Source organism: Bubalus bubalis, chromosome X (assembly GCF_019923935.1).
Source record: "Bubalus bubalis isolate 160015118507 breed Murrah chromosome X, NDDB_SH_1, whole genome shotgun sequence".
NCBI classification, from domain to species: Eukaryota; Metazoa; Chordata; class Mammalia; order Artiodactyla; family Bovidae; genus Bubalus; species Bubalus bubalis.
The window spans coordinates 125,873,540-125,890,785 of NC_059181.1; the positions used below are offsets into that span (position 1 = coordinate 125,873,540).

The 17,246-nt window shown below is 36.1% G+C and overlaps 1 protein-coding gene across 1 annotated transcript in view; it reads left to right on the forward strand.

The window, feature by feature from the left end:
• Window positions 1–17,246, forward strand: part of WDR44 (WD repeat domain 44) — a gene marked incomplete in the record, with an annotated part of 85,238 nt that overhangs the window by 14,771 nt on the left and 53,221 nt on the right. Inside the window, 1 exon segment of the mRNA XM_045164556.1 lies at window positions 14,163–14,196. Coding sequence (XP_045020491.1) covers window positions 14,163–14,196 — 34 coding nt within the window.

A 17,246-nucleotide genomic window follows, 5' to 3' on the forward strand; every position in this document is an offset into this window, starting at 1 on the left:
GTGAACAAATTTTTAAAAACTATGCACTTAGAGCAAGGTTAAAAAAAAAATAAAACCCAGTATATTATTCTCTAAATTTGAACTGTTCTTGTTCAACTTGAGGTTTGGTTTTGTTTTTGATTTTGATTTTTGCTTTGTTTTTGTTTTTCTCTTGCCTGGTCTAAGTGGGAAGAAATCCTCATGTCAGTGTTTTGTGAGCACCAGAACCTTTCTGATTACTAGTTTAGACTGAGCACTTTTGTGTTGGTCTTAGTTTGCCATCAGATCTTCGTATTTCAGCTTGCTGGGCTTTGGAAATCAAAACCCTTTAATTACCTGCTTATTTTAATGGCTAGCTAGGGCCTTATCTATGCTTATCTCCTTTTCACCTCAAGGACCTTAGAATCCCAAACCTTTGCGCAGGTGAGCTGTTCTTTGCTCTGTTTGATTCAGTTCGTTGATGTACTGCTTAAGCTCATCCTACTTTTATATTTTCCCAATGGCAAAGGCAAAAAAAGGTGGATAAAAACAAAATCAAGCTATGGGGCAATTCTCCACTAAGACCTTGGTAGTCACCTTCTTTTTTTTTTTTTTTTGGTAGTCACCTTCTTATAAGAAAAGTGTTTGCCAAGCCACCAGCTTTATTCTCACTGACTCACTCTATACTCCTTCCTTCTGTGTCATTACTCTTTTTAACCTCCTTAAGAGTCTGTCAGGAATTTTGCAACCTGGCAAAAGGCTTCTTCAGAGCCAACTACTTTTTTTCCTCAGAACCTAAAATAATGAGTCCTTTTACTGACAGAAAAAGAAAAAAAGACCTTGTTAAACCATTTTTCTGTGTTGCCCAATTTCATCCAGAAGTCTAGAAATAGGGATGTTAAATGTTAAATTCTTACATTTTGTGTAGTGGGTCTTTGAGTTCCTAGTTATTTAGTTGACTCTGAAGCAGGTGTCAGGTTTAGTCTGCACATTCCTTCCACCCTATTCTCAGAAGGCTTACAAGTTTTGTTTTGTTTTGTTTTGTTTTTTTTCAGATAACTCTCAGGTAAGAGGTAAGAGAAACACCAAACCCCAAAGGCAGAAGGATCTGTCTATAGCTAAAGGGTGAGAAACTAGAGGTAGAATGGTTTATGGGATCTGCCTCTTTGAAATTACAGAAATTCAATGTTCTTTTTTAAAGTGGACTTTTAAGCACCAATTATCCTAAAGCCTTAGCGCATGAGTGATGAATATTTGAGTTTAAAAGTTGGAAAAGGTGATCCGGTGATTGCCTAGAGAGAAACCACTTGCTGAAGCTGTGAAATATAAGTTAGACTCCTGCAGTAGTCAGCCATGTCTATACCTGATTTCAAAATGTGGATTTTGCAGTAAGACAGGGAAGGGAATGCAACTGGCTTCTATTTGAGGAATCTAATCTATATGTGTTCTTAATGCACACTTGTATTGATTGGCATTCAAATATAGGAGCTATTTGTGCTTCAGGTTGTGGGAAGATGTTGAGACAGAATTGAAAAGCAGGTTCTACCTCATACCGTAGAAGGTTCATTAGTTTTCTTGATCAAAAAATATTGAAAAGTATCTGAAATATTTCTAATATCCCCTTTATAAAGTGAAAGTGAAGTCGCTCAGTTGTATCCGACTCTTTGCAACCCCATGGACTGTAGCCTATCAGGCTCCTCCATCCATGGGATTTTCCAGGCAAGAGTGCTGGAGTGGGGTGCCATTTCCGTCTCCAGGGGATCTTCCCGACCCAGGTATTGAACTAGGGTCTCCCACAATGCTTTACCATCTGAGCCGCCAGGGAAGCCCCTATGACTTTGTAAATACAGTAACCTAATCCCTTTTTAATGACAACATAATTTTAATTGATATTTATCCAGAAAGTTGACTGCTGATCTTTATTTGACCTATATAGATTAAGTTCATTTTTAACATGAGGACAGTTTCAAATGATATATCTTTATAAATAATGGTTATAAGTCAATTTACATATCAAGAGATTTATCAGTTTGTTACAGTAGCCATCTTGGTTTTTTTGAGGGATTTGATATGTCAAAATAATGAAGCTGTTAATAATACACCTTCCTATTCTTCACAGAGTGTTTTTGAAAAATGTATATAATAGTGTATATACAATATTTGCATTTGGTTAGGTCTACTGAATGCATTATCTGGAAAAGCTTTGACTAAATTCACAGATGTTCTATTTTTTTCCCCAGTCAGTAAATGCTGTTTAATACTTAGATTAATATTTATACAATGACATTGGCCATACAAATCCTCCCACTTTGTTCCTGTATCACAGATGAACAGATCATAGAATTAATTGTCCACCTAATTAATTTAGGGATAGGGTAGAGTTGCCAGATAAAATACAGGCCTCCCAGTTAAACCCCAATTTCAGATAAACATACTTAAACTGGAATTTAACTGAGCTGCCTATATTTATCATTGCTAAATGTGGCAACCCCAGGTGGAGGAGAAGCAGGAGACTAGTAGGTATGGGCACAGTTGTGAGACTTAAGTACAAGTGAGTATGTAGTGACAAGGGTCGCCTTTATTTACTCTGGCATGAATACCAGGATTTTTGCAATGTTAATTTTAAGAGTCCAGCTCTTTTTTTCTTTGTAAGTGCATTCCTAAAAACAGACCTCAGAAATAACAAAACTTAGTATATTGTTCAGAGATACATGGCATTTTAAAAATAAGTAAGGGAACAGTAAGTCAGATCTGGGCTAGTGGTTCCCTCTAAGACAAAGGCATCAAAATACGGCACGCAGTAGCTGCTCTGATCTTGATGCTGTTCTCACTCTCAGGTAACCTAGTGAGTCAGTTTAGTTTATTTGTTGTGCTTCATAATTACATGTACATGCTACATTTTACTCTTGTACATATCAAATATAGAATAACAGTTTAAAAGTTAAATTAAGACAGACTAATTAAGAAAATTAGCCAAATGCAAAGTTTCACTGCTTATACTTTCCAAAATAAAACCAAAGTCAAAAAAGTCAAGAGGCAGTCGTTTCTGTCTTATCTTCTCTGGATTAGCCGTCCTTAGTACTTTATATCATCCTACTCAGTTTCTGAAACATTCACCAAATTGATTTCTCTTTTGGATATGTTCCATTTTATGTTTCTTGTAAAATATGGTATCCCAATGACACGTGATATAATAAAGTGTGTTGTTATTAGTGGGAAGTAGAGTAGAATTTACCCCCCGCCTTGTTCAGGACATAATAGTTTTGTTATGCCTGCCAATACAGGAGACATAAGAGACACAGGTTCAATCCCTGGGTCAGGAAGATACCCTGGAGAAGGAAATGGCAACCCACTCCAATATTCTTGCCTGAAAATCCCATGGACAGAGGAACCTGGAGGGCTACAGTCCATGGGGTCGCAAAGAGTCAGACAGAACTGAAGTGACTTAGAATGCATGCAGTTCAGCCTAAGATCACACTAGCTCTTTCAGCAGTCATATGCTGAAGTCATAGCAGTCTTTTATGACTCTTTCAGCAGTCATATCACAGCCTTTACTCTGAGCAATCAACAAAAGTACCTGAGTGTTTTCATGTGATTTGTTAAATCACATCTCCCCAGTCATGCATTTTGCATTTATCCCTACTACATTACATTCTGTTAAGATTTGGCCAGTGGTTCTGACCTGTTGAAATACATTTTTGGATACTGTCAGCTAGTATACTCCCTAAGCCCTCCAACTTTGTGCCATCTGTAAATTTGGTAGATAGGCCATCGGTTTCTTCATTTAAGACATTAAGAACATCAAGTGAATAGAACATCAAGTAAGATAGAGCACAAGAAAAATTAATATTTCCTTATGGTTTTTCATTGATCCATTAATCAGCACACCTTGAGTTATGTTACAAACCCACCTAAGTGTATTCTAGCCTACATCCCTTTGTTGTCTAAAAGGATATCTTGAGAGAATTATAAAATTTAGTACAAATTTTTATAAAAAATATCCAGATTTTTTTGTGTGTACAGTATGCTCTTTATGTTCTAGGCCAGTAACCCTATCAAAAAAGAAAATTAATTTTGCATGTTTGGCTTTCTGCAAATGCTTATTCTTAAATAAGAGTATCTTTTCCCTACACCTAAGGCCCTTAAACCATTTATTTCATCATGTGTTTAAGAATTTTGCTTGACATTGACATCAAGTGAATTTGTTTCTAGTTTGTAGCACTACCTGCTTTCCAGTGTTGACCACCAAAGTTTTTCCTAATATCCTCTTCCATACTCTGATTCGTCAGAAGTTTTAGAGATTGAACTCCATAAATTCTCAGCTTTTGCTAGGATATAATTTGTCTGGGATAGAAGAACTGAACTCATTTAGAGTAGCCAGGTATTTTTATCTCTTTGAGTGCTTTGGAATTCGATTTCCTCATCCTATAATTTATTTTTCCCTTTCTGGTTTGACTATCAGCAATCTTAATTGGAAAGAAAAAGAATCGATATATCTTTCACATATGTACATTCAGTCAAATCGTGTCTGATTTGATAGCCTGCCAGACTCCTCTGTCCATGGGATTCTCCAGGCAAGAATACTGGAGTGGGCTGCCATTTCCTTCGCCAGGGAATCTTCTTGACCCAGGGGTCAAACCCGCATCTCCTGCATTGGCAGGCGGATTCTTTACCGTCTGAATCACCAGGGAAGCCCAGCCTATTACATTATATAATTTATCCACGTATAAGCAGACTGCAGTTTATTTTTGTTATTCTTGTTAATATAAGTTAAAATAATGAAAAACTGTCTCTGGTATTTTTTAAATCTTCTCACATTCTGAGCAACAGTCTTTCTGATACTGTTCTTATAGGTTTTTGTACTTTTCCTTGGGTGTGTGTCCATTCCATCCCTCCAATCTCTTCTGCATGTTCTCCTTTAAAATATTCCTTATGACATATCGCCATGGAGATGCAGTCAACAAAATTCAGACAATGAGAAATTCTGCAGGGTGAACAACCTAGTGTTTTTGTTTGTTTAAGACTTATTTAAAGAGCTGTTTTAGATTCACAGCAAAACTGAGAGGAAGGTACAGAGATTTCCCACACACGCTTCCCCCAACACATGTATAGTCTCCCCCATTATCAACATGCTCTCGCCAGAGTGGTACATTGTTACGACTGCTGAACCTCCATTGACACAGCATAATCACCTAAAGTCCAAAGTTTCCCTTAGGGTTCACTTTTGGCGTTACAGGTTCTATGGTTTTGGATAACTGCATAATAGCATGTAGCCATCATTATAGTATCGTACACAATAGTTTCACTGCCCGAAAAAAAAATCATCTTTAGGATGAACAGCCTAGTTCCTCGATACATGAACTTCAAGAAATAAAAAAATGAAAGGAAACCTACTGATTGAAAGAGACATATCAACTGATTATGGCACATGAAGCTTATTTGGATATTGATTGAAATGGACCAACTGTAAGAAAAAGTTTGAGACTATCTGGGAAACCTGAATGTTTACTGTATATAATAAGGAATTGCTAAATTTGATAATAGTGTTATAATTATATTTTAGATACATATTGAAATTTTTATGGGTAAAGATTAAATAATTTATGAGATTTGCTTCAAAATAATATGGCCAGGGAGTGGAGGGAGGCATATTGATATTGATCACTATTGACCATGGTCAACATTTTATACATGTGGGTTCATAATATTATCCCAGTTTTGTACATGCTTGAAATAGCTATAACTAAAGGTTGAAAAAACTGCCCCAAAATAATTTTTATGTTCACATACATTGTTACTGGCAGATTCACAACTAAAACTCAGGTATCCTGATTCCAGTTCATGTTCTTTTACTAAGTGGCTAAACTTACAGCCTTTCTACTTTGAGATTGGTGTCATGGTGCCCTTTCAGTCTTTGGGAACCCCCAAATCTTCACTGGAGAATTTGTGGTGGCACTCCTAGATAATTAAGACTTTAATAAATGGCCAGTTTCACTTGACTGGCTACCTGCCCGTGTGAAAGTAGGAAGGGATTTTAGACTTTGTGGGGTAAACTGACAGGCTGCATGTGTTGTTCAAATCAGTAAGAGACCCGGGTCCTAGACCTAATCAGACCCTCATCTTAGTGTAGCTCTAGGAGAGTGTGGGAGAAGGCAATGGCACCCCACTCCAGTACTCTTGCCTGGAAAATCCCATGGACAGAGGAGCCTGGTAGGCTGCAGTCCATGGGGTCACTGAGGGTCAGACGCTACTGAAGCGACAGCAGCAGCAGCAGCAGCAGCAGGAGAGCGTGACCTTGTCTGCCGTGTTCACTACTTTCCAACCAGTGCCTAGCACTGTGCTGGTATGAGGTAAGCAGTAGGTAAATGTTGGATGAAGGTATTAATTTAACCTTCTTCAGCCTTGTTTTCCTCACATTGAGACAGTGGTCTAAATGAGTCTTCCTTCAAACACTGAAAAAATAAATATTCTTACCTTCTTACTGATCTAAAAAAAAATCCTTTTAGGACTTTGAAAAGAATTACTGTAAATTTCTTTTTAACACCAGGTAGTATCTATAGGTAGTATGCTCACTTTTAACACCTGGGACAGAAAACTCAGTTATGTTGTATCAAAATCCCTTAAAAGTAGCCTCTGCATTTTCTGTTGGATTGATTTTGTTTCTATTAAGTGAATGAATATGAACCAGGGTCTCCTGCATTGCAGGCGGATTCTTTACCAACTGAGCTCTGAGGGAAGCCCACTGTTCTCAACATTAGTAAATTAGAGAGTCAGGTTTATTAGCAAGTTGCAAAATCAAGCTCAGGCTTCCCAGGTGGCTCAGCGGTAAGGAATCCACCTGCCAATGCAGGAGACATGGGTTCAATCCCTGAGTCGGGAAAATCCTCCAGAGAAGAAAATGGCAACCCGCTCCAGTATCCTTGCCTGGGAAATCCCATAAACAGAGGAACCTGGGGGGTACAGTCCATTGGGTTGCAAAGATTAGGACACAACTTAGCGACTCAAAAACAACAAAATCAAGCTAAGAGAGTTATAAATAAATATTGCATTGCTTGCATATTTTGAATTGAATGCAGTATTATTGAAAGGATTTGACATTTAGCTTTTTATGGAAACTTAGTGAACAGCTTTTAGATAAGTTGTAATTATTGTCGTCAGATCCAAATCCCAGTGATTAGCACCTACCTTTGGAAGTAATGACCTTATTATTCTAGTAAAATTTTACCTAAGGTGTCTGAAAGTTATCACTGGATCAGGTCAGAGTTAATAAAAGGAAAATTAATTCCTATACTGCTCTGCAAAATGACCAGAGCAATGTTTTGATGCTGTGTAACATTTTAAAAATAATGTTGTGTAGATACTAAACTGCATTGGTGGTGGTGGTTCAGTTGCTAAGTCATTTCCAGCTCTTTGCAACCCTGTGGACTGCAGTACGCCAGGCTCCTCTTGGAGTTTGCTCAGATTCATGTCCACTGATTTGGTGATGCTATCTAACCATCTCATCCTCTGCTACCCCCTTCTTTTGCCTTCAATTCTTCCCAGCATCAGGGTCTTTTCCAATTAGTCAGCTCTTTGTATCCGGTGACCAAAGTATTGGAGCTTCAACATCAATCCTTCCAATGAATATTCCGGACTGATTTCCTTTATTATTGACTGGTTGATCTCCTTGAAGTCCAAGGGACTCTTCAAGAATCTTCTACAACACCATAATTTGAAAGCATCAATTCTTTGGCACTCAGCCTTCTTTATGGTCCAACTCTCACATCCATATATGACTACTGGAAAAACCACAGCATTGACTATGTGGACCTTTGTTGGCAAAGTAATGTCTCTACTCTTAATATGCAGTCTAGGTTTGTCATAACTTTCCTTCCAAGGAGCAAGTGTTTTTTAATTTCATGGCTGCAGTCACCATCTCCAGTGATTTTGGAGCCCAAGAAAATAAAACTTGTCACTGCTTTCCATCACTGAAGTGATGGGACTGGATGCCAATGATCTTAGTTTTTTAAATGTTGAGTTTTAAGCCAGCTTTTTCACCTTCTTCTTTTGCCCTCAAGAGGCTCTTTAGTTCCTCTTCCCTTTCTCCCATTAAAGCGGTATCATTTGCATATCTGAGGTTATTGATATTTCTCCCGAAATCTTGATTCCAGCTTGAGCTTCATCCAGCCCCGCATTTTGCATGATGTTCTCTGCATACAAGTTAAATAAGCAGGTGACAATAAACAGCCTTGACGTACTCCTTCCCCAATTTGGACGCAATATGTTGTTCCATGTCCAGTTCTAACTGTGGCTTCTTGACCTGCATACAGATTTCTCTGGAGACAGATAAGGTGGTCTGCTATTCCTATCTCTCTAAGAATTTTACAGTTTGTTGTGATCCACACAGTCAAAGTCTTGAGAGTAGTCAATGAAGCAGAAGTAGATGTTTTTCTGGAATTGCCTTACTTTATGATCCAACAGGTGTTGGCAATTTGATCTCTGGTTTCTCTGCCTTTTCTAAATCCAGCTTGTACAGAAGTTCTCAGTTCACGTACTGCGGAAGCCTAGCTTGAAGGATTTTGAGCATAACCTTACTAGCATGTGAAATGAACGCAATTGTAGGGTAGTTTGAACATTCTTTGGCATTTCCCTTCTTTGGGATTGGATGAAAAACTGACCTTTTCCAGTTCTGTGCCCACTGCTGAGCTTTCCAAATTTGCTGACATATTGAGTGCAGCACTTCAACAGTGTCATCTATTAGGATTTTAAATAATTCAGCTGGAATTCTATCACCTCCACCAGCTTTGTTCATAGTAATGCTTTGTAAGGGCCACTTGACTTCACACTCCAGATCTCTGTCTCTAGGTGAGTAACCACACCATCGTAGTTATCCCGGTCATTAAGACCTTTTTTGTGTAGTTCTTCTGTGTATTCTTTTACCTCTTAATCTCTTCTGCTTCTGTTACATCCTTACTGTTTGGTACTGAACACAAATACCCTAGCTGCAAAAGGAAAACTCTAGAATTAAAATGCTAAGTGGATAGGAATGGGAGAAAGCATCTGTCACACATTGATTTATATTCAAACATGAGGTTTGTTAGTATAAACTCAATGTAGTGAGTGCATGAAATTAACTTTTTACAGAAAATAGGATATAATGAATTAAAATATTCTATCTGTATTATAACTTGCTGAAATGCTAACCTTAAAATTGCTTTTATATTCAAAACCTGAGTGTAGGCTACACGAAAAATTAGTATTTGATCTGTAAGCCATGTGGGTTTTTTTTGTTGCTGTTGTTTGTTTGTTTAGTAGAATACCAATATTTTTTTAACTTAGACTCTGTTTTGAAGCTGTTTCAGAAATTGTTTGTTTTCATGTTTAATAGTACCATTGATAGACATTGTCTTTAATTTCAGAAACTATGCTGCAAAATCAAAGATTTACTGCATTTGTAATTAGTAAGAATATGTTGGAAGATTCTTTTTATGCTATTAGGTGATGAAGGTAGTTTCGCCCATTAAAGTCATATTTTTGTTCAGCTTTGTAAGAAGCACATTTCTTATTTCAATGAAGCTTTGTTAATCATATATTTAAATGCGTCAAAAATATTTGATTTAAAAATAACCTATAGTAAAAACTTTTGAAATGAAAACTGAACTTTTGAAGTTCTCATTTTGGTTTCTAAAAGTTTTGTTTAAATGTGTGGTAAACTACCAATATTTAAATATATCTACCTGTTACTTCGGTTTTCTTAAAGATTTCTCACATGTATGGGGTGTAATAAAAATTACTTTATTTACTTTTTTATGGGAAAATTGGGAATTTTTATGGGAATAATTACTAACCTTAACCTTTAAACAGGAGGAATCTAATATTTAGTATCTACAGAAAAGTTTGAAGGAGTATTTTTCTAGTTAACTAGATGTATCAGAGTATTTACCAGACGTTTCTGGATGTTTGTGTGTGTGTGCTGGATTATGTTCATGTTTTCTATGATGTATCTCAAATTTAAGGAAAGTCAGAGGGTATAAAATTTAGATCATTAATCATGGTATAAAAATTACATCTTCACTCCCAAACTAATGAAGGGTCTCAAAATAAACTTTCCTAAAATTACAGAACTCTGAAAACCCTTACTTAAAGGTCTTGCAGCTAGTTGGTTGGGAAAGCCAAGAGTAGAACTAAATTTTCTTGATCTAGTCCCTTATTTCTCCTGTCCCCAAACTCGAACATGAATAAATTGTCTTTAGGCACATAATCACTCTGAAATAGTATAATATTATCTCTACTTTGAATGTATAGACTTGAGTTACAGATAACAGTTGAATGGTTGTCTAGGGAAATCCTCATAATATCTGGATTCTTTCTTTACCCTACAATTCCATTTTTAAAAACCCGGTTTCCCAGACTAAAAGCAAAAGATAGAAAGGGAGGGGGAGGAGAGCTTTTAAAGGCAGGCACATGGCCAACTGTATAAAGTGACCACTTCCATTGAGGAGGGAGATGTAAAGCTATAAAACCCAGACATTCCAAGCGTGGTAGCCTAGGGTCCTGTAGTGTGAAGGCACATAAATCCTCTGTGCCTTACAGTCCCTGGAGGGCATTACTGTATTAAAATATAGTGTAGTATTTGAGCATAATTATTCTGAATCAGTAGCAAAGGGAAAAATGTATATCCTTTAAGAAGGTATTTTCAAGGGCAAGATTACTGAAATGGCAAGGCTTAGCCTATAATGTACTTATTTACAAGCTGCTTTTGAAATTTGAAATTCAAAAATAATTAAAACACTTTCAGAAGTTTGGCACTGAAAAGAGAAGCTTCATTTCTCTGGCAGTTTTCTATATGGAACATTTCATTATTTCATTTCCTAGCAGTGCCAAATCAATTAGATGTTAATTGTAGTTGTTAAAGGCAGATCAGGATTCAAGCCTTTGACTTAATTAGTTTAGTTCAACCCAAGAAGCAACGCTAATTACCTTTACTTTGGTGTTCATTCGCAGCACTGCTTAGAATATTCTCATAACTGTCATCTTTTAAGGCTTTACACAGAAAAAAGGCAACATTGCCATGTAGTTGAGAGAGTGGACCCTAGAGTCAGACTGCCTAGGGTCAAATTCTAGCCCAGTTATTTACTAGCAGTGCAGTTACCCCATCTGACCCAAGCTTCAGGGTTTTTTGTGTAAAATAGGGAAGGTAATATACCTCATTGGAAAGTTGTGAGGACTAAAGAAGCTAAAGCAATCAAGTCTTAGCACAGTTTTTGGCACATGCTTAATAACTGATGGCCATTGTGTAATTGTTATTACAAGGCCCCTATTAAGAATTTTTCATGTGGGAATACTAAATAATGATTTACTGTTTCTTATGGTGAAATGAATTGTTGTTTCCACATTTTGGCACATGATACAAATCATTTTAACTAACTTTGCAAATTATAAATATGCTTTCAGGTTTTACTAGGTGCTAATAAATGGATGAAAAAATTTATCACAAAAAAATCTGGTTTTACAGACTACCTGTTAAAGACAAATTCAGGCTTAATCAGACTGGAAGAAGCTACAAAGTATTTTACTACCTACCAAAACCTTAGCAACCTTTTAATATTTATATTATGTTTCAAACATGAGTGGCTTTTCTTATTAGTTTTTTGTTTAATGACATCACAAAATGCAAGCAGGATCCCATTTAATCCCCAGCTCAGTATAATCTGGTGTTTTTCATGTTCCCTGTTGTTAAATAGGCTGGAGCTTTATGGGCTGTAGGGTGTCTTTTCTGAATCCAGAAATTGGTCTCAGGCTGCTCACTACTGACAGACTGCCAAAGTCCCTTGGAGAAACTTGGTGACACTCATTATTTGTGAGTTTCAATGGAGCAATTCAAAGCTGCTGAGGAAAGAAACTACAGCTTATTGTGTGTGCCCCATGTGCTCTCTCACTTAATCCTATGAAGTGTAGATGGTTTTACCCCTTTTCCAAAGGAGGAGATTGAGGCCTGGAGAAATTAAATGAATTGATCAAGATCACACATAAGGTAAACGGCAGAAACAATATTCAAGCAACATCTATCTGCACATGTTCTTTTCACTACATTCCCTTGGCTTTCAAAAGGAAGTAATAAATTACTTTTTATAGTTTGTATGTAGTTATATGTAAAGCTCCACCAGAACCAATCAGAACTGTTTCCTTGTATGTCAACAACTGATCTATAACTTAGAGCTCTTTATGAAACCAGTTACATACAAGACAGAAAAATGTGGTGCCCTATTCTGTTTTTTTTTTTTTTTTTTTTTTGACAGCTAAAAAACCTGATCAGATTTCTCAAAGTGGAAGTTATGAGGAAGGCAGATTTTCTTTTTCTTTCCTTCTCTACCTCATATGGGGCTTAAGTTTTTTGAAAAAATCTTACTTCCTCTTGTCTCTGTACCGCTGTGGTAGGTGATTTTCTTCTTGGTTGGAATTCAGAATATGTACTACATGGGAATTTGAGCCTCTTCAAGGTTTTTTGTTTTTGCTTTTTAACCTTTTGTTACTGATTTGATTGCACTTGTATTATTTTGCACATTCTTTGTGTAGAATCTTGATTCCTTATTTAAAAATTGGAATATCCTTGGTCCTAATCACCTCTGGATAAACAGGATTTTGTTACAGAGCAGTATATGTTTGCCAGGGAAAACAGGTAATTGGGGATAAAAAAATTTTTGTTCCTGGAAATTATCCTTTATTAAGATGAAATTATATTGTCCAGGCTCTGCAGTTAAGTGGGCAGGCACTATTTTATACAGCTACTTTTTTTTTTTTAAAACAAGCTTTAAAAAACCCCTAAACTAGGATTGTGTCTTAATCATTTTCCTACCCTTAGTCTCTGATAGATAGTAAGTGTTTCATAAATGTTCGTTGAATAATGGGTTGATTTTCTATTGAGTGGCAAAAGTAACTTTTTAATCACACTTTTGATTAGAGGTCAAAGATTACTCAATTTGGCACATGAGAAGCTTGGTAGTAGGACTTGATGCTTCTCTTGATTCTGCCCCTAACTAAATATGTGACATTGGAGAAAGCCATTTAGTCTCTTAGCTCCTCAGTTTCTTTACCTATAAAAAGAGGCTCTATGGCTAGATAGATCTTGAAGGCACCTTTCTACATAAAAGTGTATCATCTGTGATTGCTGCATTTAAAAAATTTAGAAATGGCTTATTAATATTTATGATTTAAAAGTTTCTTAGTGTGTAACCCTGAAATATAATAAGCAGCTGTAAGGGTATGTCACTGTTTCATGTTTTGAAGCAGGTATCAAATTGTTCCTATTTGAAGAAAAATATGGGGGGTGAAAATAATTGGTGAAAAGTTACTTTTTAAAATTATCATATCTAAAGTAGCCTGTATTTAAGAATAGAGTTTTGTTGTAGTAAAAAACAAACAAAAAAGAGCTATGAACAAAAATGGGTGTTCTCTCTTTAAAAGTAACGTAAATGTCTAATGCATATGAAACTTCATCCATTGGGCTTCCCTTTGTGGCTCAGCTGGTAAAGAATCCGCCTGCAATGCGGGAAACCTGGGTTTGATCCCTGGGTTGGAAAGATCCCCTGGAGAAGGGAAAGTCTACCCACTCCAGTATTCTGGCCTGGAGAATTCCATGGGCTGTATAGTCCATGGGGTCGCAAAGAATAGGACATAACTGAGTGACTTTCACTTGACTTCACGTCACTATAAATCGAAGAAGCACAAATTAAGACAGCAGTGAATACTTTTGCCTATTGAATTTTCTAAATATTTAAAAATAGCACTCATTTTTGTCAAGGTTATTAAGAAACAGAGATGTAGAGTAATGGGAGAGTAAATTGGCATAACCGTTCTAGAGAGCAATTTGAGAGTTTCTCCAAACATTGAAAAACCTGTATACTTTTGAGCTGCATTTCCACTTCTAAAGAAATTTGTGGAAGAGAACAAAATTATATTCATATTAATGCTAATTATAGTGTTATATGTCTAGGAAGACAAAAGATACAAACTCAGATCTCTTGGTGGTAAGACTATGGGTCACTTTAATTTTCTTCTTTACTTTTTTATGTTTTCTACATCTTCTGGTATGTATAGAAGAGTTTTCTAAATGACAAAATATATAAATGTTTTTAAAAATATGGGCTTGCCTTTAATGAGTGTATAGAAGGATTTCCCTTCTCATAGCCACTGTTCAACACCTTCTTGCTTTTATTTCTGAACAGGTATCCAGGAAAAGTTGAGATTTCAGCATTAAAGGTAAGTTGTGCTTTGTGAAAGTCATAAGTGTATTTCTACAAATCGCATACACTTTTCATTCATTTTTCTCTTTTTTATGTAATTCCTCATTTTTTGCTTTTGCTTTCTATTACTTATTTTTTGCTAAGTAATATTATCATTGTATCTTACTTGAGGTGTGATTAAGTATTCTAGAAATACCTAGTTAAATACTGTACTATAAGGAAGGGACTGTAAGTCTTTTGTAGATTTCTACCCATTTTTATTTGGTTTATAATTTTTAGAATAAAGGAACACTTGTATTTGTGCGTGTGTATATTTTATAAAGTAACCAAAACACTTGTATGTTTATTATGGGCACATGTATTTGGTATCATAACCACATATAAAAATCAATCCTAGCCTTATATTCAAGCAAAGAAATTTGATACTGAGAAATTATGCCAATGAGAACCATTTTAAATACAGGAATATCACCAAACAGAACTATTTACATCAAATAGAATATATACTGTATGTACATGTTTGTATATGGTAGTGTTCGTGTGTATGTCTGTACATATGTATGTATAATCTCAAACATGCTATAATTTTTTTTCAGTTCCAGTGTCTCTGCCTTCTATTTATATACATTGGATACTGATATCTTTGATAAATTATGGGATATTCATATGGAATATTCTATACAGTGGTTATGAATGAATTAGTTATATACAATAACATGGATGAATTTCAGCACCATGGTGTCGAGGTGGGGGGGAAACAAGTCACAGAAAAATATGTGCAGTAAGATTCCATTTATATTAAGTCTCAAAACATGCAAAATTAAAGCATATATTGTTTAGAAATACAAGCAGAATAAAATTAAAGAACAGCAAGGAATGATAAACACAAAGTTTAGGATATCAGTCATCTCTGAGGGGGGAAAGAATGTAATGGAAATGGAGAAGGATATACAGGAGACTTGAAAGCTAATAATAAGACTTCTTTTTATTAAACTGAGTACTTAAGAAAGGTTATATCATAATTCTTTAGTCATTATATGTTATAAAAATCCTTTTATATTAGCTATTTAATAAAACCATTTAAAAAATAATACATGGACATGGTTAAAGTTCACTCAGTGCAAAAAGAAGATGGTTGAAATTGTAGCTTCCCTCCCATTCCTCACCCTCCACCTCCCAGTCCCCTATCCACAGACTGTTGCTGGTTATGCTTGTAGATTTTAAAAGCCACTTAGATCTTAAGATATTTTTAGGTTATCACAAATAGGGATATTTATTTGGGAATTTATTTTATCTCAGTAATTATAGATTGTCCTTAGCTTGAATAAAATTAGGTAGAAAATGTACATATTTAGTAAATAAAGATGAAGTTAGATATTTGTTTCTTTTTTTTACTTTTTATATTGAAATAATTATAGAGTCACAGAAAGCTGCAAAGATAGTACAGAGAAGTCCTGTTTATCCTTCACCTATTTTTCCCAGTGGTTATGTCTTAATTATAGTATAATATCAAAACCAAGAATTTATACTGATGTATAGTATAAGTATATAGTTCTGTGTCAGTTTATTACTTGTGTATATTTGTGTAACCACCACCACAATCAAGATGAGATTTTATCACCACAGAGATCTTCCTTTATAAAGTCATACCCACCACCTCCCCCACAATCATCCCTAATCCCAGACAGCCACTAATCTGTTTTCCATCTCTATAATTTTGTCATTTGAGAATGTCCTAAAAATTGAATCATATAGTATGTAACCTTTTGAGATTGGCTCAGTTGATCCATCCAAGTTGTTGCCTGTATCAATGGTTTATTCCTTTTTGTTGTTAAGTAATATTCTATGATGTGGATGTACATGGGTTATTGAGTGCTTATTGTGTATAACAGCATATCTGTTGATATCTTAAGCAATCTAAAGAAAAGTTTGATATAGTCCCGGCTTTTGATGACTTACAAGCTCACAGAAGAGAGCTATATATAAGAAGGGATGATAGATGAGGTATTGATATTTGTAGACTGGAATAGATCTTAAGTACTACAAGGAGTTTGGAGGAGGAATGGGAAGGTAGAGCAATGGTGAGGGCAGTGTTACCTGGAATAGCAGAGAAAAGTTTTTGGGAGGAGATAGAACTTGTGTTAGGCTTTGAAAATTGGGAGATATTTATATAGGTAGATAGAGAAAAAATGGGAAAGCATTATATGTTAGGCACAGCCATGAAATTAAAAGACACTTACTCCTTGGAAGGAAAGTATCACCAACCTAGATAGCATATTCAAAAGCAGAGACATTACTTTGCCAACAAAGGTCCATCTAGTCAAGGCTATGGTTTTTCCAGTGGTTTTTATGGATGTGAGAGTTGGACTGTGAAGAAAGCTGAGTGCCGAAGAATTGATGCTTTTGAACTGTGGTGTTGGAGAAGACTCTTGAGAGTCCCTTGGACTGCCAGGAGATCCAACCAGTCCATTCTAAAGGGGATCAGTCCTGGGTGTTCTTTGGAAGGAATGATGCTAAAACTGAAACTCCAGTACTTTGGCCACCTCATGCGAAGAGTTGACTCATTGGAAAAGACTCTGATGCTGGGAGGGATTGGGGGCAGGAGGAAAAGGGGACGACAGAGGATGAGATGGCTGGATGGCATCATCGACTGGATGGACGTGAGTTTGAGTGAACTCCGAGAGTTGATGATGGACAGGGAGGCCTGGCATGCTGCAATTCATGGGGTCACAAAGTGTCGGACACGACTGAGTGACTGAACTGAACTGAATAGTATGAACTAAATAGTATGCAAAGGAGAGAATTTGATGGGAGTGTTGAAAGACTGGTGTGACCAATGTAAACATTTCAGTGGTGGAATGTTGGAAAAATAAATTGGGGCCATATTTCCATGAGTCTTGAATGTCAGGTTAAGAAATCTGGCCTTTACACTATGAAAGACAGTATGGAGATTCCTTTGAAAACTAGGAATAAAACTGCCTTATGACCCAACAATCCCACTACTGGGCATATACCCTGAGAAAATCATAATTGAAAAAGACATATGTATCCCAGTGTTCACTACAT